This window comes from Gossypium hirsutum, chromosome D08 (assembly GCF_007990345.1).
Source record: "Gossypium hirsutum isolate 1008001.06 chromosome D08, Gossypium_hirsutum_v2.1, whole genome shotgun sequence".
Taxonomy (NCBI): Eukaryota; Viridiplantae; Streptophyta; class Magnoliopsida; order Malvales; family Malvaceae; genus Gossypium; species Gossypium hirsutum.
The window spans coordinates 62,410,547-62,431,898 of record NC_053444.1 but is presented as its reverse complement, the minus strand read 5'-3'; the positions used below and the strand labels follow the sequence as shown (position 1 = coordinate 62,431,898).

Sequence of the window (21,352 nt, the reverse complement as noted above, 5' to 3'; positions counted from 1 at the left end):
TTCATGTTGCAGCAGTGACAGCAGGGACTAAATTTTAAATTTTGTAAAAGTCCAGAGACTAAAAACAGATTTGACCAAAAAATTATCAATTTCAATGAAAGGAATTAAAGGGCGTCTCGGCATGCTCGCATCAGTTTGCGTCGGCGACATGGTAACGGCCAACGTCGAAAAAGGGCAGCCCGGCCGATTTGAGTAAAAGGTTCTGCCAGCTGTCGTCGTCCGACAGCCGCAAACCTTGGCGTAGAAACGACGGCGTTTACATGTACTTTGAAGGCCTAAATGGTTTCCTTCTTCTTGAAGTTTTATTTCTTCGATTTGTTTTTTGTTGCTGGTTCTGATTGTTGGTTACACTTAATGAGAAGCATAAAATAATGATAATTTGCTAGGTTTAAACAGCATGATGTTATTGTTTTTTTACTGTTGCCACGTATTTCACAGCTTAATTTGGGCTTTATCCATCTGTTTGAAGATAATGAAAGGTATACCAACCAATTCATCTTCTTCATTCTATTTTGTTATATTCGATTATAATAACAGTGTTTGTCGAATTGTGGGGTTAAAATGCTAAAATTTAGCTGTTATGTTGCTTTGAGCTATGTTCAAATGAAGTTTTTTTTGGCATTGGGTTCTCTCTGGTTCACTTGTTCTTGCAATATTAGATGTGAAATCTTGTTGTAGATGTGAAATCTTGTTGATCTGCCTGGTATTGCTAAATTCCATGAAGGTGAACATCCCTCTGTGACTATGACCATTCACTTAAAGAATCTGATTTCTGTTCTTCTAAATTAACATAAAACCTGGGGATGTTAGTTTTCTTTTCTATAAGTATGGTTTCCCAAAACATTACTTGAAAATATGTTTTTATTTGCACTTGTGGTGGCCATAGATGTAATGAAATTTGTTAGGCTGGTTCTATCGATACCTTCATTGTTGGTTTGTTGCTTAGTGGCAGAAAGTGATATGTTCTTTGATTTGATGCTTTGGAACTTATTTGGGATACTTGATTTGATGTTTTTCAGGATCTGCTGTCATTGGTCCCATTAGAACGGAGTGCTGATCTGTGGCCTAGAATTACAAGTGCTGCCAATGCTATTATTTCCCTTTAACATTTTTCTGAGGGATTTTGATCAAACAATATGTTCAAGGTTCTTTCATGATGTTGCAATTCGCAACTATTTCCTCAGGTTTCCATTGATCTTTTTTCAGCTCAAGTACAAGCAACTTAGATCCTTCATCTGCAGGAACCATTTTCAGACTCATTTCATTGTCAGTACAGATGAATAGAAGATTGGACAATTGGAACAATTATCGGCCAAGAGACAAACACAATTGCAATATGAAAGCTGACATTTACTAGCAGAAAGGGTTTAAAACAGTGATCCATCCACTATGCCAAACCTGTAAGGCCACCTAAGGATGCCTATGGTTGCTAGTTTCTTGGGGAACTGGAACCTGACAATCCAACTTATCGACTAGGGACAAACATTTAGAAACAAAGTTCATCTTCCTATGTGATATAGGACTTTGGCCATTAATTTTCCCACAGAAAATTTTAGCCTTCTTATTAGTTTTACTTCCTTTCTACTTCTGATATCCAGTTAGCTTGCTAACAGTTATACTTCCTAATGGTTTTCTCAGGCAAACCTGTGTTCGTGCTGATAGTTCTTGTGCCAACAAATGCATGGTTGGTCTCGACTCTGCCTCGATATTTGTGCATGCCAAGCCCATTCTGACAACGAATTCAACTTCCTCTGCTATTTTGCCCCTAGGAGGTGGGAGTCGTTGGTCTAGCAAATCCTTCAAACACATTTCTCTATTTCCAGGTGACAATGTCGAAGAAGATGATGATAGGGGATTCAAGAGTTCCCCTGGGTGTCTTCCCATCATTACCTCTAATGCCACTACTCCAAAGCTATAAACATCGCATTTATTTGTCAGCCGCATGGTGAGTGCCAACTCTAGACATTCCAGGTAAACAAAAAGAAAAAACTTTAAGCCTTCATATAGTGTTATTCAGAGAGTATGTGAAATAAGAATGCAGAAATTATATTGTTAACCTGGAGCCATGTAGCCATAAGACCCAACAACAGCCGTCCAATTGGATGAATTGGGATCCAACAATCTCGCGGTTCCGAAATCTGAAAGTTTTGGCTCCAATCCAGCTTCCAACAAAACATTACTCAAAGATATGTCTCGGTGTATAACAGGTGGGGAACAATCATGATGCAGGTAAGCAACTGCGTGAGCCAATCCTTGCACAATTTTCACCCTTTTAGCCCAGCCTAGCTCAACTCCACCTTCTTCTCCATACAATGCACTTTTTAAGCTTCCTCTTTCCATATACTCATAAACCAAGTACATTAGCCCTTTATGAGAACAAGACCCGTATAGCTTGATGATGTTTCGATGCCTAATTTCTGTTAGCATAAGGATTTCATTCTCAAAACTTTGCCGATTGATGACTTCAACGTCAATGGAGTCTGGTATATTGAGTTTTTTAACTGCAACTACTTGACATGTAGGCAATTCTGCTATGTAAACACTGCCTGATCCTCCTTTCCCAATGCAGTACCTTTCATTGAAATCCTCTGTTGCTTTTACTATGTCTCCAAATTTGAACCTTCTTTCTATTGTGTTCCATATTGACTCAGAATGTTCGAACTTTCTACCTTCAGCTTCCTTATCTAGTTGATTTCTTCGGTGACGACAAGTGAAAATTGCAGCCGCAGTTGCTAATACGCCAAAGACAGGAAGTGTAATACCAAGAACCACCTTTACGGTACGCTGTCTCGAGCTCTTACTAGTTGAAACTGAACCACAAGGAGAAAGTCCTTTGATATTTGCACACAATCCTGAGTTTCCAGCAAAGGCTTCTTGGGAAGCATTTTGGAATGGACCAGCAATTGGAACCGAACCCGTCAACTCGTTGTAGGAAAAATCAAATGAATAAAGACTGATCATTTGGAGCAACGTGGTCGGGATTTCACCAGAGAGATTGTTGTGTGAAAGATTAATATTCTCCAGTGAAATCAGTCTTCCCAACTCTGGAGGGATTTTCCCTGAAATTGAATTGCTGCTGAGGTCTAATGAATACTGAAGAACATCCAAGCTCCCTAACTCACCTGGAAGGTCACCAGATAACTTGTTGTGGTTCAAGTTCAAGCTCAACAACTTGTTGCAGTTCCCAAGCTCTTTTGGTGTTGTTCCAGTCAAGCTGTTTTTGGACAAATCTAAAAATTGAAGCTCCAATAGACCACCGATGGTACGAGGTATCGGTCCTGACAGATGATTGTTGCTCAAATTGAGTTCAAACAACTTCTTCAAATTCCCAAGCTCACTAGGAATGGTCCCAGTCAACTTGTTTGAGTCCAAAGTTAACAACTGCAACTCTGTCAACTTTCCGAGCTCAGCTGGTATTTCACCCGAAATTCGATTCCGGTCCATCCGTAGATTGGTAAGGATTTTGCATTCTCCCCACTCTGGCGAGATTTCACCAATGAATTGATTGTCCATGAGGTTAATAAATTTGAGATTCGGATGAACTCCAAATGCATTCGTAATGCTACCTGTAAATTGGTTCCCATCAAGACGAACTCTGTTTAATCCACTGCAGTTTCTCAGGCAAGCTGGCAATGACCCTGTGAAGTTGTTGCCATTAACAGTAAACATTACAAGAGCAAAGCCACTACACAATTGAGGAGGCAATTCCCCAGAGAAACTGTTGTTGGCAAAGTCAACAAAATTCAGCTGAGGAATGTATCTCCCAAAATCCTGAGGAATTCTCCCTGAGAATTTATTGCTAGACAACGAAAAGCCTTGTAAATTAGTGAGCCGAGAAATGGACTCTGGCAACTCACCGTACAGTCGGTTCGATTCAAGGTTTAAAGATGAGATCGATGTCAGATTACCAATATCTTCCGGTATTGTGCCTTTGAGATTATTTTCGAAAAGTTGCAAGAGTTCCAGGTTTTTCATACCCCATAGAGTCAGAGGAATGGGGCCCGAAAGCTTGTTTGTTGAAAGGCTTAATTGTGTGAGATCCTCCAAGCTTCCTATCTCAGAAGGAATCGGTCCGGATAGTTTGTTCGTAAACAAATAGAGGAGATTGAGCTTTCTCAATAAGCCAATTTCTGGAGGTATCTTTCCAGTGAAAGAGTTGAACTGAAGTTGCACTGAGATCAAGTTGGTCCAGTTACTGATAAGAGAAGGTAGGATCTCACCAGAAAGTAAATAATGAGACAACCCCAACTCAGATATTTTGGTGAGATTAGACAATGACAATGGTAATTCCCCAGTAAGTTTATTCTCAGCTAAGGCCAGAAAAGTGAGATTAGAACAAGAACCAAGCTCAAAAGGAATTGTGGAATTCAATCTATTGGAATGAAGATCAAGTTTCTGGAGCTTTGTTAATTGGCCTAAAGAAGATGGAATCTTGTTTTCAAATGAATTTTCAGACAATTCCAAGGTTTCAAGATCTGAAAGGAACCCAATACTCTCAGGGATTGGACCATTTAACTTATTGGTTCCTAAATGGAGGTTTATGAGCTTGGAAAGCTTGGAAATGTTTGGTGACAATGGTCCCTGGAATGAATTATTTGTGAGGTTAAGATACTGAAGCTGACCCAAATTGGTGAAAACTGACTCTGGTATTGGCCCTGTTAGATTGTTCACTGACAAGTCAAGGAAAGTCAAATTCCTACAATCTTGTATAAAACCAGGGAACCTCAAAGTAAGTGAATTGTTTGCTAGACTGAGGTGTCTTAACAATGGCATAGCTAAGAACTTGGACCAATCAGGTGAGTCTAACTTGTTACAGCTAAGGTCTAAGTACCACAATTTTTGAAGAGTGCTAACTTGGTAAGTGATTGTACCATTGAGATTGTTGTTAAACAGGTTGAGATATCGAAGCTCTGGTAATTGTCCAAGCTCCGAAGGTATGTTACCTTTGAAGTAGTTGTCGCTCAAATCCAGGTAAACAAGCTTAGACAGGCTACCGATGGCGACAGGTATCCGTCCATTCAAACTGTTGTTCTTGAAATCAAACCGTGTTAGATTAGAAAATGAAGTGAAATCTAACTCGGTGAGGGTTCCATTGATGTTTGAACTCAACAGGTTTAGTTCAGACACCACGCCAGCACCGTCACAGGCAACTGAAGTCCAGTTGCAGAGGTTGTTAATGTTTTCAGCAGACCAAGATTCCAGAGATGTTGGAGAGTGAACCAAGCTGTTCTTCCATTGAATAAGGGCTTCCCCTTGTGATCTTGCTGAAGAAAAGGTAATATTAAAAGGATTTAAGCTAAGAAACATAAAATGGCAAACAAAAATGGAAAGCTTTTGAATAGTTGACATGGGGTTTTATTTAGTTCTATACTTGCTTCATTGTTATTGGTTAACACTCTCATTTATAGCTGCTACTGATTGGGATTTCTGTAACGTGAGTTTTTCATTTCATTGGTCTCATATTAATATACATTATTTTGGGGTTGTTAAAGAGATTTATCTAACCAAAGTTTGTCCTTTATAAAGGACTAAATTCTAGGGTCTGTTTGATTGCCAGTAAAACATTTTCCGTAAAATGATTTCGGGAAAATGTTTTACTTTTCTGTAAAATGATTTACTGGAAAATATTTTCTGGTGTTTGATTAAATCTGTGTAAAATTTTTTCGGCTGTTTGGCAGATTTCTTGGAAATATTTTTCGAATTTTTTTTACATATATTGATATATATTAATAAATTTTTATATATTAAATTATTTTTACATATATTGCAATGATTTATTTATAATAATACTCAATTATTAAGCCACAATATTAATCGTTATAAATTGAAAAAAATTAATATCAAATAAATTATTTGTAATTGTGTTAAAAAAACAAGTATTGAATAATTAAAAAAATAAGTTACTGGAAAATCGATAAATAGAAGTAATTTTCTACCAGAAATGAAGGAAGGAATGAAGGAGGCGATAGAGAGGAGAGCACGGAAAATGTCTTACGGAAATTAAAAGGGTAAGACATTTTCCTTAAAATGTAACCCATTTTCCCTTGTTTTGGAGTTCATTTTCCAAATGGAAAATATTTTCCGCCAATCAAACGCTGGAAAAGTTGAAAATGATTTTCCGGAAAATCAATTCCTTCAATCAAACAGACCCCTAGTGTCACGGGGCTAGACCTTTCGTCTCGCAATCCGTGCGGCCTTAGGCGATCCGTTCGTCCAAACTCGCCCAAGTTAGCTTTAACTCCCAAAAGAGAGGATTCTTTTAGAACTCCTCCAAGGCACCAATTTATATAGCGGAAGCGATTATGCCAAAAGAAGCCACAAGAGAACAACAGAAAGCTAAAGAAAGAAAGCACACAAAGTGTTTGAGTAAATGCTCAAGAATTCTATTACTCTTAAGAATTCAAGTTACAATGGATGATGAAACAATTCAGGAGTGAGTACAAATGAGGGGGAGGCTCTCTATTTATAGTTGAGCTCCCCCAAAACCGACGGTTAAGATACAAATACATCGACGGACGAGATTAACCATATCTCTTTATTTTAGAGATTTACAAGATATGCCATATCAAATCTAATCTAATCTTTACAAGATATGATTCTCTCTATCTTCTAAGATTAGTTACCATATTAGCCTAAGTTGCCATGTCTTCATCATTGGGCCAACCAGGCTTCAATCTGATAGGCTTCTTTAGTAGCTCTTTGAATCGGGCCAGTTCTTGTGGGCTGAATGTCCCCCATCTAATCGATAGACCTCCATGGGGCGCTTCTTGCGGCATTGTCACGGGCTTTACACTTTGGCCCGTGACACTAGTTTCATGATTCAATTTATACAATTTCTTTTTTCATTTTTTTTATTGTTTAGTTATGCATCCAATCTCAATACTATCCGAAATTTAATCCATTTACTTGTCTGGTTTAAACATTAAATTGGTCCTCAAACTATACCATTTTTTTCACTTAAGTAACTAAGTTTTTTTAGTCAAAAGTGGTACCTAAACTATTAATTTTGTCTTATTTTACCCCAAAACAGGATGCCAGCCAACAAGAATGTGACACTTGTATGATCTTATTGGATGTTGTACATTCTTTTTTGTGTAAAATAAGACGAAATTGATAATTTAAATATCGCTTCTAAATAAAAAAAAAAATTTGGTACCTAAGTGAAAAGTGGTATAATTTGGAGACTAATTTTGTAGTTAAGCCAAAATTAAACTCCAATTATTAATACTTTTAACTGAATTTTTAGTTAAATTTGACTAAACCTTGTGAATTGGATTTTAATTTTAAAACTAGAATTAAAATATTGCAACAAAAAATCTATTAACAATTAAAGCAAAGGATTAAGTTTTTAAAAACAAAAGTAGAGGAATTAAATTGTGCAAGCCTGAAGAGTCCGTTCAAAGTAAAGGATTAAGTTTTTTTTAAAATAAAATTAGAGGGATTAAATTGTAAAAGTTCGAGGCGTACAAGTCAAGGGCATATTTAAAAAAAAAATTTACCACATAAACTATGTTTAAAACAGTCTACTTTGAACAGCTATAGTTAACCATTTTTGTCTGCAATTTTGATGCTGACATATTAACATTTACAATTATATTTTTCATTGACCACTAATTTCAAATTTGAGATAATTTTGGCCTAAAAATTAATTTCTCCTATTCTTATAGAGATAATATTTAGCAGTTGTAAAATTTTCATCCCTTGTGCTTGTCTTGTTTGGATCAATTTTTAAAACTGTTTTTACTTCACTGTAGTTGTGTTCACACTTGGTTTGTTAAGATGATTTATAAGGTAAATCACAATGTCACTAAATTATTAGTAAATTAATATTTTGGCTACTCAATTTTAAAACATTACAAAATGGTCATTTAGTTATTTGAAAGTATTTATTTAATTCATAGGGCTATTAAAATCGCTATGCTCTAGTTGAAAGCTCTCTTTCACCTTCTCTTCTACTGTTCATTTTTTTCATGAAACAATTTTGATTGTCACAAATCTACAAACCAAAATCAAAACTGCTTTCGTCTCCAATCTCCAACACTAATCGTTAGATCGACTAGGATTTAAGGTGTGTTTTATTTATCAATCGGTATTGATTCATTGTACCGATCATCAAATTGTCGTTTGGAGCTCACTAGTCGGACTTTTTTTTAAAAAAAAACCCCTAATAATTTAGTGATTTAAATAAAAACTTTCGAATAGTTCAATAGCTTAAATGAAAATTTTCAAATAGTTCAATGACCATTTTGTAACCTTATAAAGTTGAGTGACCAAAACATAAATTACTAATAATTTAGTGACCTTAGATATATTTTACCCTAAGCTATACTATATAATATAATGAACTTAGGTTTATAATTGAGTTTAACAAAATTCTTTTTTTTTTTTCATTTTGTTTTCATCTTTCTTATTCTTTCTTTCTCTCTTCCCCTTTAGCTGCTGTTACAGTAAAAAAAAATTAGGACTTAAAACCAAAAACTCATAAACATTAAGGGTATTTTCGATAATTAAAAATATAAAGCCAGTAATCCAAACATCTAAATGTATAAAGCCAATGATGTACAAATGAGTAGTTTTGCAAAAACAAAATAAGAAAATTGACATTGACTATGAGAAGGTATAATATTTTTTTATGGTGGATGTAATAACCTTTAGATATCTTATTAATTTGACAGTACATGAAAGATTTGACAAGAGTCTTATGATTGTTGTTATAATCTTTATATAAATCACTATATAGTGGAAATTTAGAATGCTGAAAACATACAAAAATTCTCAAAAAATTATTCAAAACAGTGATGTAAATATTTATATGAATTTATTTGAACATATGCATTAGTATAGAACGATCATGAACAAAGTTTTGTTATGATTGTTGTTAAAAACTCCTGAATAAATCAAAATATATTTCGCCAAAAATTTTCCTCACTCCTGATTTTCGAATGAATGGTGTTATAAATGCTTAGCAAATACATTCAAGTGATCATTTGAACAGGTCCGTTCTTGACATTTTTGGGCCTTAGACAAAATAATAAAATGGAGTTTTATGTTCCTTAAAAGTTAAAAGAAAATTTTTTTTAAGTCTCTTAAGAGTTAGTAGTAAAAAAAAAAAATTTAGACCCTTAAAAGCTAACATTTTTTTTTGGGCCCGGTGAAAGTTTTTTTGACCTTTGAAAGTTAAAAAAAAATTGGGCCCCTTAAATACAGAAAAACAATATTTTGAACCCCCTTCAGTCTTGGGCCTTGGGCAGCCGCACCTTCAGATGACCTCCAGGGCTGGGTTTACATTTGAAAAGCTAGCATTTAATATTTGAATACGTAGAATATGATATATTATGTGATATTATTATGAGAAGGGTAAATACGTGTTGTACTAATTTTCTTTTAATCAAGATTTTGTCCCACTAGATTTTTCTGATAAGATTTTTAGTAAGACAACATGTTATCCATATTATAGGAAAGTGTACTCTTTTTTCTTTCACTAAAAACTTTTTTTTCCCACAAAATTTCCATCTTAATAAGGTTTTAACGAGACATATTATCTATCAATAGACATTCAAGGTGGACCGTTATACATATTTTATTATTAAGTGGATGTTCATCAATATCAAAATAAGTTTGATATATATCAGAACTTTAATGTTTATTTAAAGTAGAATTTTATATCATATATACTTCTTATGTCTATAAATATAGATTTTAAAACAACTATTAATTTTTATATTTCAACAAAATTAATTTCATGTAATTTAATTTAATTTGGTGGGTCAATTTACATTGCAAGTCTTGGTCAATCACAGACCTAAGAAAAAAACAAATAATAACGTAATCTAATCTAATTAAAAATACATACAAATATTAAAGTTCGTATAAAATAAAGTATTAGTTATAGAAATTGTTAAACAATTTCAAAATAAGTATGTAGCACCTAATCTGAAGAATTTTGAAAACTTAACCATTCAACGGTTGAATATATTTATAACTAAAATTAAATTATTAATAAATTTATGTTTTGGTCACATAATTTTAAGAAGTTACAAAATGATCATTATACTATTCGAAAGTTTTCATTTAAATTATCAGATCGTTAAAATTGATGTTGTATGGCATTTTTTGTTGTCTTACTTGCACCAATCGAAAACTCTCATTCCTCTTCTCTTTTATAATTTAGGGTTTTTTTTTCATGAAACAACTTTAAATGTCACGAATTTGTGAACCAAAATCCAAACAACTTTCTAAGGTATGTTGTTCTACTCGTTGATGGGCACTGATCTACAATATCGATTGTCAAGTCGTTGCTTGGAGCTCGCTAACCAGACTTTTAATTTAAAAAAAAAAACCTTAACAACTCAATAACTTGAATAAAAACTTTCGAATAGTTTAGTGACTTGAATGAAAACTTTCGAATAGTTTTGTAGTCATTTTATAACGTTTTGAAATTGAGTGATTAAATTATAAACTTAACTGAATTGTTAGTACGAGGTTTGCTTCTTCAATTCTTTGCGGCTAAGTTTTTTTTTTTTGAACAATCTCATTGTAATCTCTAATCATATCTGCTCTTTTTTACACAATGCCTATAAGTATCTATAGCCCCTCTCCCATCCCATAGATAGGAGGATAATGCACTTTATTTTAGTCAAACTCGCGTCCTCTTGCATTGATAACAATTCTCATGCCAATCAAGTTAAGACTCAATCAACTTTGCGGCTAATTTAAACATTCGAAATATATTAATTGGTTATAAGTCCTTGGTGGTGGCACATTAGTTTTCCTATATGTCTATCGAAATTAATCTACTCAAATCTAGTTTTCAGTATGTTTTAGGTCGATTCATGGCTCTATTAAGGAGTTTTACTATATTCTCATTCTGTTGTAAGAACTTTCATATGGTTTTAATATGCCAATATGGTGACATGTATTGTTTATAATGGTATGGTTTAGGCTTCTAGTATTGATTTAACTTATTTTTAAAAATTATAATGCTTAAAACTACCAATAATCTCTTCTTATCCGTAAATAGGAGGATAAATGCTCTCGAACTTACCTCCTCTTGTCTGACAACAATGTTAATACCAACCGAGTTAAGACCCAATCAACTAAAATGACTAATCCTATTTGTAAATTTAAATTCATTATTCAAAAACAACACAACTACTTTGTTTTCTAAACCAAGAAATAAATCGTCCACGTGAAGATACCTCTTGTCGCCTCTCAAATTGGCAATGAAACCAAGCTTTCCTTGTGATAATATCTCTGGTAGCCTCTCAGTTCGCTTGGTTTTTGTGTTATACCAAACAGGTCTTCGATTCCTGTTTCGAAGGACAAGATGAAGTCAAAGTTCATAACTGGACTCAGCTGGCCATGTGGGATTTGGATTGCTACTTCAATTCTGAATTGTTTAAGTCAAGACTTGGATAACCCATGGTCTCTCATCGCCCATAAAATTATTAACAGTCGCATTTACTTGAATCAAAGAAAGGCAATTCCAATATCCTGTAAATCAATTTCTTGAAACGATATGATTAATCTTTTGAATGACGGTATTTTTCGTCCTTTCAATCCACATGCTAATAAAAAACTCCATTGAAAAACGCATTTCTTTGGAATGGAAGCACCAAAAGCCACCCTAACTCTGACTTCTATGAGTTCACTTGCTATTTTCTTCACTTCCTATGAGTTCGTGTTTAGACTATAAATTTGGATCCGGAATCCTACCACCTTTAATTATTGAATTTATGACTAAACCCAAAGCCAAGAACAAATTCTTTAGAGTAATGACAAATTCTATAGCATTCTCTTAATAGGTGACCTCTCAGCTTGCTGATGACAAGTTTACTGTATAGATATCTTTTTGACTTGTCATATGTCCTAACACGAGTAAATGTGAGATATAGCTTAAACTTGAATTCATAGAAAACGATTAAAATAGTAAAGTTAAGGTGAATTTTAATGCCTCCATTCCAAAGCAATGCATTTTTCAAGTGAGCTTTTCATTGGTACATATTAGAAAAAGAATATTTCAAAAAAATAAATAATATCATTTCAATTTGATGGAGAGATATTTCAAAATATTAATTGGCCAAATCATTCTTCAACTTTTGAAATATATTCCTTACGAAATATCAAAATTTTTTTAATTCGAGTAAATTCGAATGTTTGTGATTTATAGGTGATGAAAGAATATGGAGTATCGAATTCTTAAGTTAAACAATTCACAATTGAAGTACCGATCCCACCTAATCAACTAATATTTAGACCAATTATGAACTTCAAAAATAATGGCCAACTTCATCTTTTTCGGAGATGGTAATTGGAGAAGAATTGTTTGGTGTAATATCCAAGCAAATTGTCTTCGGAGATAGTAATTGGAGAAGAATTGTTTGGTATAATATCCAAGCAAATTGAATGGCAACCACAAGAAACTATCAGAAGGGAGATTTTTTTTTTTTTTCGAAAGAAAGATTATAAATCATTCTCAAATAAATTTGTTTATGAGACAGGCCACCCAACCCGACCCAAAGACCCATCCAAAAAGTAAAAGAATTTGGACAAAAATATAAACTCAAAAAAATATAAGCCCAAAAAGTGTGAGGGTTTCAAAAAAAAAGTCTTTCGTATGTAATGATCAAAAAAATGTTATTTTGATAGTATATTAAGAACAACATAGAACAATGGGTAAAAATATTATGGATTTAGATTACATTTTACTTTTCTACTCAAAAAATGAGTAAATTGCTCCATGTATATTAGATCAAAGAGTAAACTAGTTTTTATGTTAAAAGTTTCATCCATTTTTGCTGTTAAAAATTAATCCTTGTATGTCAACACGAGGTACATGCATTTTTAACCATACAAAAGGATGAGCTTTTTGACAAAAATAACCAATTTGGTCTTTAATCTAATGTACAGGAACTAGTTTACCTATTTATTGAATAGAGGGGACAAAATGTAATCCGACTCCTAGTACAAAAACCTCACAATACTTTTACCAACAATGGGATAACTGTGAAAATTATCTGAATGGCTCAATAGGTGCTGACTCTTCAAGAATGGCAGCAATCTCAAAACATTCAGCCGCTTCTTCCATTGATGAACCAACTTCTTCAGATTTATGAAGCAAACCAAGATTATACCATGCCAACCCATTCATTTGATCGACCCGAAGAGCGTTCATCAGCAAGCTTTTCATGACCGCATTGCATTGGCCACCAACTCGTCTGAGCACAGCAGCAGCAGATATCATGCTCGGGACATGATCAGGATCGATATCCAGCGCAGTACAAAACGCCTCCATAGCTTCTTTTAGCAAGCCTTTTCTCTCATACAGTACACCTGGAAAATAAAATCTCTAGAATTAACTATCTATACCAATAGGATAAAAATCTTGGGGAAGTTTATAAAGTTACCAGTGGCATGAAATCGAACAGCGGAGTAAGAACTTATAGCTTTTGATTTCGAAAGACAAATCTCGGCATCTCTCCATTGTGACAAGCTTATGTAGAGATATGCTAGATCATGCCATATTTCTTGTTCGAAACTTGTCAAAGAGAATCTATGATCCTGTACACAATTTTTTGAAAAAGATTAGTTGCTATAAAGGTTGTTTCCCTGAAAATATTTTCACTCGAAACATGACAGAAAAAAGAGGTATTATACAATGCAAACTTGGGTTTAATGTTCTAAGAACATAAAGAGCTTTTCATAAGTTGAAATGGACGTGGTAAGTTTCAAAACCGGCAATCGTAGCTTCCCTCATTCGTACGCTAATAGGCCATTTCAAAACCAGTTAAAATATAGGTAACAGAAAGTACGCTAAGCACGTAACAGACCTTATGAAGCTTCTTCCCCAAAGCAAAGCTTTTACACTGTACTTGAAGAAGGGCAAGAAGCTGACTATACGTCTCAACGGCACTCTTGAGTTGTCCCCGTGCAATTTGAAGCTTAGCTTTGGTGCGCAACAATTCTCCTTGATCCCATTTCCCGATTTGATCCAAGGCAGCATCAAGAACAATTTCACCATCCAAGAAACGTTTTTGAGCTGACAATATACGAGCCAATAACAGCCATCCCTTAATGTTAGAACCACCTTCTAGTTTTAACAAAGACTTTGCATAATAAAGTGCAGCTTCCAGCTTTCTCTGCTCGGCATTTTCCAGGCTAAGATGATAAAGAATACTGGGATCTTTCATGTTTGTGATTTTCCGAGCACTTTCCAAAGCCTGGAGAGCCTTGGACTGTATTGCAACCCTCTCAAAATCGGATAAGACGGACTTCGAATGCATTGAACAAGCCACACCCAATAAAAAGTTACTGGTACCTTCCAATTCATTGCACTCATCCTCCAAGCTTTCAAGGGCTCTATGAGCAAAACTAATCCCTTCTTCCGCAAGAATCGGTTTTTCCCCGCAAATTCTTGATGCCATCATCAATGCTGGAACAGAACATGGATCCTCGTTACTGTTCAACAATTTTCGGAGTAGAATCAAAGCAACCGAATCTTCACCTGCTCCGTGGTAACAGAGAGATAGAATACGGTATCTTTCTTTGCGATTAATTACCCCCGGAAGCAGTTCTTCTATTTGCTTAGCCAAAGCCTTTAAATCACCACATACGGAGAGAGCAAAAGATAGATGATCCAAAATTGATGGATCCCATTCGATTCTTTTTAGAGCAACTTTTCTTAATAGAATCATTAAGAGCAGTATAGCCTCCTCTATGTTATTCCTCGGGACAAATGAACTGCCCATTTGCGAGCGGAGGTTTGGGGGACAAGCTTCATCTCCGCAATACAGGAGAAAAACGGCAAAATGTTTTTGAATCCTTGCAGTAGTTTCCGCGTCAAGATTCCATGTATGAAGAAGCGCCCACCGGTAAGACAAGATTGCTTCAAATGGAGCATCACTTAATTTCCATAACTCCGGAAGCAACTCGACTGCCTTGTTTAGAGTCTCCTGCAATTTACAGTTGGCACCAAAGTTTTCCGGCAAGCCATCCGGTAACGAAGATTCTATTACGTCCAGAATAACTTTACAGGTTTGAGCAGCTTCTGCAAGAATGATCACAAATATAAAACAAAACAAATAAAGCCAATGTAAGATCGGTGCACAAATACATAAATCGTTACCATTACCTCGAAACCTTTGGAGATGTTGCAATGATTGTGCTTTGAGAAAGATTGCTTCAAGCAGTAAACTAATGGTATGAACAGGCATTGGTGGAGGAGCATAATCATGAGATTGTCTCTTACGCCTTTCAACTTTTCGAGTAAGGCTGAGTTTCATTTTGGGAATTATTGCGGCGATATCTATTCCTTCAAACACATGTAGTGCAGCTTCGATATTTCCTTTCTGGTATTCGATTCTTCCTAGCAATGCTCTAGCTTCCTGCATAGGAAAGACACCTTAGCTCGCAAGAAAAGTAAATAAAACCGAGAAACGCAAAGGCAGGAATGACCATAATTATACGCATCCTAACTGTTAACCGGGTTACCAGTCAAAGAGACAACATATATCACACGCATTTAAAGTTAAACTACTACTAGAAGCCTAAACAATACATATTTATACTGTATGAAAGTTCCTACAACAGAATGAGAAGATTAGAAAACTCCTTAATAAAGGCATGAATCGACCTAAAATGTACCGAAAACCAGATTCGAGAAGCCATTAGGTTAGTTTCGATAGACATATTGGAAAACCAATGTGCCACCACCAAGGACTTATAAACAACAAACTTATTCTGAATGTTTAACTTAGTCGCAAAGAATTGAAGAAGCAAACCTCGTAATTCAGTGAACTACTCTCACGCAGCGACAATTCAGCTTCTTCTATGTTTCTGGTATCTGGCTTGTTCTCACCATTACTGAATTTAGAAGAATGACCACACAGTGAACGATCTTCTACGGCAAGGGATTCTGATGGAGGTATCATCTGTTCTACTTTGATTAATTTCTCTCCGGCGCATAAACACTTCATTGTCTGCCCCAAGTCCCGAAAAACTCCGCCTCGTCTCGGCTTTTTAATCCTTATGCTGCTCCTCATAGTGTTTCACCACTATCCAAGATCTTCAAGCAGGGGAACAAAATAGCCATAAGAATCCAAAAAAGAAAACATCAACAGAACTTAAATACAAGATCCAAAGAATACACAAATTTCATAACTAGGTTACATGATACAATATGATGATCAGTGCAAAAATTACTATCCATAAACAGTAAATTTCAAGATTTTTGCCACATAAAACAAACGATTATTCAATAATATGAAAAACCCACCAATATTTCACTAACCTCATTTCAAAATTCTCATCAAAAAGCCAATCAAATTCCTCAATTATAGATTATAGACAATGCGACAATAAAATTACCCAGAAAAAAATGTAGAAATTCAAGCAATGAACAATAAAAAAAACTCTACAAAAGAAATGACTGTATGATGAAGTCCATCTCAAGTTTATCAGTCAAAAAAAAAGCTCACCTTTTGTTTTTCCAAAGAGAAAAAAAGCAAAGAGACAACAAGCCATCGACAGCAAAACCACCCATCTCTGTTTCTTTTCAAACAAAGCCCTTCTTTAATTAAAGATTGTACCTTTAAAAAACAAAATTAGTAATCAAGTAACAACCCAAAACTAAATAGCCAAGAACTTTTTTTTTTGTCTTTCTTTTGAAAATTTTCTTTTACTGTTTTGGCCCCTTTGTTTTCGTTTATTATTTATTTAGATTTAAACTTTAAAAAGAGAAATGGGAATGTGAATTGGATCGTGAAGAAGAAGATTTGGAGGTTCAAGATTTGAAGAAGAAAAAGAATATTGATAATTAAAATGAGAATTAAATAAAGTAGGTTAATTCTTAATCACGTGGGATGCTTTTTTTCATATGTTTTAGTGCTGGATTTTGACTCTTATTAACCAGATTGATTGACATTTTATTTAATTTGTTTTTTATTTTTTTCTGAAATAAATATGAAGAACAAAAAAAAACAGTGCCGACAATATCAGCAATCTGAAAGAGTTCGACAAAGAGAACAAAAATCTTGTTCATGGGAAGCTTACGCTCCCATTATTTTGGCCCCTTTTTTTATTTTTGTTGAATTAAATAACAATAAAAAATATATTTATTAAAATATTATGTAAATTTTGAATAAAGTTTTACTCTAATGTTGGAAGTTGAAAAATATATCGTCTTAAATTTTATGCGAATTTTTATTAATTTTATACATAAATATAAAAAATATCTCCTAATAATATAAATTACTTTGTATATAAAATCCTTTTTTATCTATTTCTAATTGAATTAATGCTCAATTAATTTAGAACATTAATTTAGTTAAAAGTTTTAAGTACTGTACAAAAATAAGGGAAGTATTTAATATACTGTCAGTATATTTTTTTTGTATTTTTCAAGTAGATTTAAAAATATGACATGTGTTTTTTTAAATATATTTTTAAATATTTTACTATCTTTATGATACTTTAGAATCTAAAAATTTCACTCGCAGTATACTAATAATTTCCCTAAAAATAATATAAATAAACTCAAAATTTTTAAAATTTTTGGTTGAAATTTTTAATATGATTTTTTTATACATTACGACTAGATTTGTTAAAGAGACAACTATTCATTCAAATATTGTTATGTTAAGATTTGTACGAAAGTATTTAATTTAAAAAATAAATTTAGATAAAAATCCAACTCGTTCTAAATATAGATTAGGTTTAAGCTCAAATATTCAAATTTAAGTCCATTCAAATCCAACCAATTTTTCAATGTTATGATATATTGGTTTTATTTTAGTTTTTATACATAATGTAATTTGTATTATATAAAAAATAAATATAATAAATAACTTGTTTATTCTTAAAATTTTAAAAAATATATATACAAATATATAAAATATATATTAAAATGAATAAATTTAAATGGACTTGGGTTAGTCATTTATATATATAGACAAATTTAAACAAAATTTAGGGATAAATATCAAAACTATTCATAAACTTTGATCCAATGTGTAATGTCATACGTGAACTTCGATTTTGTACAATTTTATATATGAAATTTTGATTTAATTCAATTTTCACAAATCATTAACAACGTTATCGAATTATTACCATTTATGTTAATATATTGCAAACACAAATAATTATATTAATCCAATATGAAAAATAATATATGTATTCGTTTCTTTAATTTGTACATTGACTTTTTTTTATATGTTCTAACGTTCTGATCATATTTGATTTTTTTGACACAATGCTTAGAACTACCCATAACCCCTCCCCAACCTATAAATAAAAGGATAATGCACTTCAACGCACTCAAACTCACATCATCTTGCATTGACAACAATACCCACTCAATCGACTATTTCAAGTTAAACTTAAATGAGTATATATAATATTGATATTGTATATGGACCCAATTTAAAATTGACCCAATCATGTACACCTTTAATTACATAAAAGAAAAAGGTAAAGAATGGTGGAGATTGAAATATGAAACCCCTTTGTATAAGATATAAATGCAATTTGCTTCATTCTTAGCATTTCAAAGACTTAATCCATGGTTTAAATAAAAAGAGAAAGATTCTTAAGATTTCTTGTTACCAAATAAATGCATCTTAGTGGCTTGGTTAAATGGGCAATGAATAAAAAGCAACCCTTTTAATTATGGCAACCATATTGTGCAATTATTTTTGGTTTAATTATTATTAGAGATTTTAAGTGATTACTTAAAGTTTTTGCCTAACATGTGTCTGCTCATAGAGGAGACTGCTAAAGTTGTTTAGGCCATTAGGAATTTGGCAGCTTAATTTAAAAAAAAAAAAAAACCTTCTTAATTAATATATAGCTGTGGGTTTAAGGGGTTTACTTTTGTGCTTTGATATTAAAGTGTTGGGTTATTAATATTTATAAAAATTATTGGGATAATGTCACATTTGGTACATGTGCTTTTATAAAATATTCAATGTGGTACTTGAACTATCAATACGTATTCTATTATGGTACCTGGTGTTAACACCGTTAGTGAATTGCTAAATCAACTAATGAAATTGGATATGCAATTTTTTTCCTAAATGAATTTACTTTTTTTATTAATCATATGTTTAATTATTTCTCTTTCTATCTTGAGGGAAAAGAGAAACAATAAAGAGAAAAAGACACTAGTAGTGATGGAATGAGAAGGATCCCTTACTTCTTTGTGCACCTAGGTTAATATAGTAGGTCGTCCCTTGTCTCGTAGTGCTGCGCATGGTTGTACGGGCTAGCTAAGTGTCAATGTCAGTATAGGTCAATTGTCGTCAAGGTATGTGTTGTTTGATTTTGCTTACGTTGTAAGTTGTCTTAGTCTGACACCTATGTGCTTAAGATTGTATGACACGATTAAGCCCATGTGGCCTTGGCGAAGGGTGCTTCGTGGGGAGTTAGTTGTGGACTGGGACATTCGCAAACCGTTGAACAACCTGCCACGTGTTCTACTCTATTAAGGTATAACAAGTTTATTAAAGATAGTAAAACCTAACTATCCCAAATATTTTGAATCGATCCATTGTAAATGAAACTTTTTTTTTTGAAAAGTAGATGCAAGTGAATTTTTTATGGGAACAATGGGTATGGATTGTCTATGGTAAATGGTAATGGTTTGCCCTGCCCCACCCTGCTCCGTTATATGAAATTACTATTTTACCCTTGTATATTTATAACTATTAAAAGGATAAAAATGTATTATAGAAAAAGCATGTATATTTTATATTTAAATATTTTCTTGAAGAATTATATTTAAATATTTACTTGCTTTTAAAAATTAAAAATTAAAGTGAGGATGGAAGCATCCAATATCCATGGAAGTGGTAATAATTTTCAAGATTTCCCTTCATAATAGAGCGGAGTGAATAATGAGGCAAAGCATGTTAATAGTGGAACGGTAATAAATTTGACGTTTATAAAAGTACATATGACGAAGTTAAAAATTCTTTTAAAAATTAAAATTGAAATATATTTTTTCCACTAGAATAAAGATATAATTTTACTATTATATTAATTTAATAATTTTTGAAGAGTAAACTATAATTTCATTTTAATTTTATAAACTAAAGCCCATTTTTTATGACATTGAAGCCAAGAATTTTATATCCGAGAGGTAAAAATTAAATTATTAACTTTTGAAATATTAAAGGAGAATTTTACAATTTTCGGAGCAAGACAATATTGGATGAGATAAAATTGAAGCATAAAAAACATGCAAAATGTGTGCCACACCTAATAGTCTGCCTTGTTACACCACACATCTTTCAAGGAAGCAAAATTTTTTCCTTCCAATTTTTATTATTTTAAATAAAAAAAATCAGAAAAGTGATTTATTAAATAAATTTTTAAATATTTTTATATTAAATATTTATTTATTTAGTGATATTATTTTAGTATTATAGCTCCCAACTATTTTTTTTTAGTTTAGAGTGGCACAATGAAAGTAAAAATACAAATAGAATCAAACAATTACAACATAATTAGGTATAAAGATGTTCAAATAAATAAAACCAGATTATTATAGCACAAACGAATTAAAATTTGTAAAAATTTAAACAATACCAACTAATTTGGACTAAAACCTCACATATGGTGAGACTCTGAAATCTACACATACAATTGCATATGGCAGATAACGTGTAGTTTTTATTAAATTGGTTCAATTAGTTAATTCGGTTTGACTTTCTGATTATATTAGTCTGTTTAAATTTTAGAATAGTTTCATTTTTCATGTTAATTAATTTTTTCTCATACAAAATAAAATATTTGGTCATAAAACCACAAATTGCACATATAATAATATTTTTTTGGTGAAATAAGCAAAAGATTACATAACCTTATTCTTAAGTAAATTACCTCTAATATTTTCTTCTATTATGACTTCTTGAGTCTCCGTAGGGGCTCTTTGAACATGTGCAAACCTTTAACATTTGAGAGAGCCATTTTTGCTAATACATCTGTAATTTTATTATTTTCCTTGGAGACATGTCTTAAGCACCACCTCTCTTCGACCGATAGAATCTGTCGAATCTGCCTAACTAGAGTAGAGTTTGATCCTTCAAGTTTTCTATTGCTAATAGCAACAACGGCTTCAAGATTATCAGATTAGATGACGACTTCATCGTATCCTTGCTTTTGGAGTAGAAACAGACCATCTAATATTTTTTAAAAGTTATAACTTACTACTATATCAACAATTACAATTAAAATAATCGTTATAAGCATTAAATTGAACAGTTAACTCAATTCAAACTAACTCATCATAAAAAAATTCAAATCAAACTAATGGCAAAGACAAAAGGGGGCAAGCAACGGACTTGACCATTTA

The 21,352-nt window shown here is 32.9% G+C and overlaps 2 protein-coding genes across 3 annotated transcripts; both read right to left on the bottom strand.

The window, feature by feature from the left end:
• Positions 1–1,581: 1,581 nt before the first annotated feature.
• Positions 1,582–5,402, bottom strand: LOC107942157 (MDIS1-interacting receptor like kinase 2). The gene is made up of 3 exons (XM_041100071.1): positions 5,372–5,402; positions 2,058–5,264; positions 1,582–1,958 (listed from the first exon to the last, which is right to left on the bottom strand). The coding sequence occupies exons 1-3, from the start codon at positions 5,400–5,402 to the stop codon at positions 1,582–1,584; spliced, it is 3,615 nt and encodes a 1,204-aa protein (XP_040956005.1).
• Positions 5,403–12,614: 7,212 nt separating this feature from the next.
• On the bottom strand, positions 12,615–17,069 carry LOC107942633 (protein NPGR2). 2 transcript variants are annotated; one of them, XM_041098718.1, is made up of 6 exons: positions 16,476–17,069; positions 15,780–16,063; positions 15,131–15,383; positions 13,830–15,046; positions 13,407–13,560; positions 12,615–13,332 (listed from the first exon to the last, which is right to left on the bottom strand). In XM_041098718.1, exons 2-6 carry the CDS (start codon positions 16,038–16,040, stop codon positions 13,013–13,015), a joined length of 2,205 nt encoding a protein of 734 aa, XP_040954652.1. In that variant the 5' UTR covers positions 16,041–16,063; positions 16,476–17,069; the 3' UTR covers positions 12,615–13,012. The 2 variants fall into 2 exon arrangements, with proteins under 2 accessions (XP_040954652.1, XP_040954651.1); XM_041098717.1 differs by lacking the exon at positions 16,476–17,069 and adding an exon at positions 16,289–16,455.
• Positions 17,070–21,352: the final 4,283 nt, after the last annotated feature.

Coding starts and splice junctions, on each gene's coding strand:
- LOC107942157 (XM_041100071.1), bottom strand. CDS start 5,402: ATGAGAGTGTTAACCAATAACAATGAAGCAA. Junction 5,265..5,371: donor AACCAATAACAATGAAGCAA/GTATAGAACTAA, acceptor CCTTTTCTTCAG/CAAGATCACAAGGGGAAGCC. Junction 1,959..2,057: donor TTATGGCTACATGGCTCCAG/GTTAACAATATA, acceptor TGGAATGTCTAG/AGTTGGCACTCACCATGCGG.
- LOC107942633 (XM_041098718.1), bottom strand. CDS start 16,040: ATGAGGAGCAGCATAAGGATTAAAAAGCCGAGACGAGGCGGAGTTTTT. Junction 15,047..15,130: donor ACATCTCCAAAGGTTTCGAG/GTAATGGTAACG, acceptor TCATTCTTGCAG/AAGCTGCTCAAACCTGTAAA. Junction 13,333..13,406: donor TGTTCGATTTCATGCCACTG/GTAACTTTATAA, acceptor TTTATTTTCCAG/GTGTACTGTATGAGAGAAAA.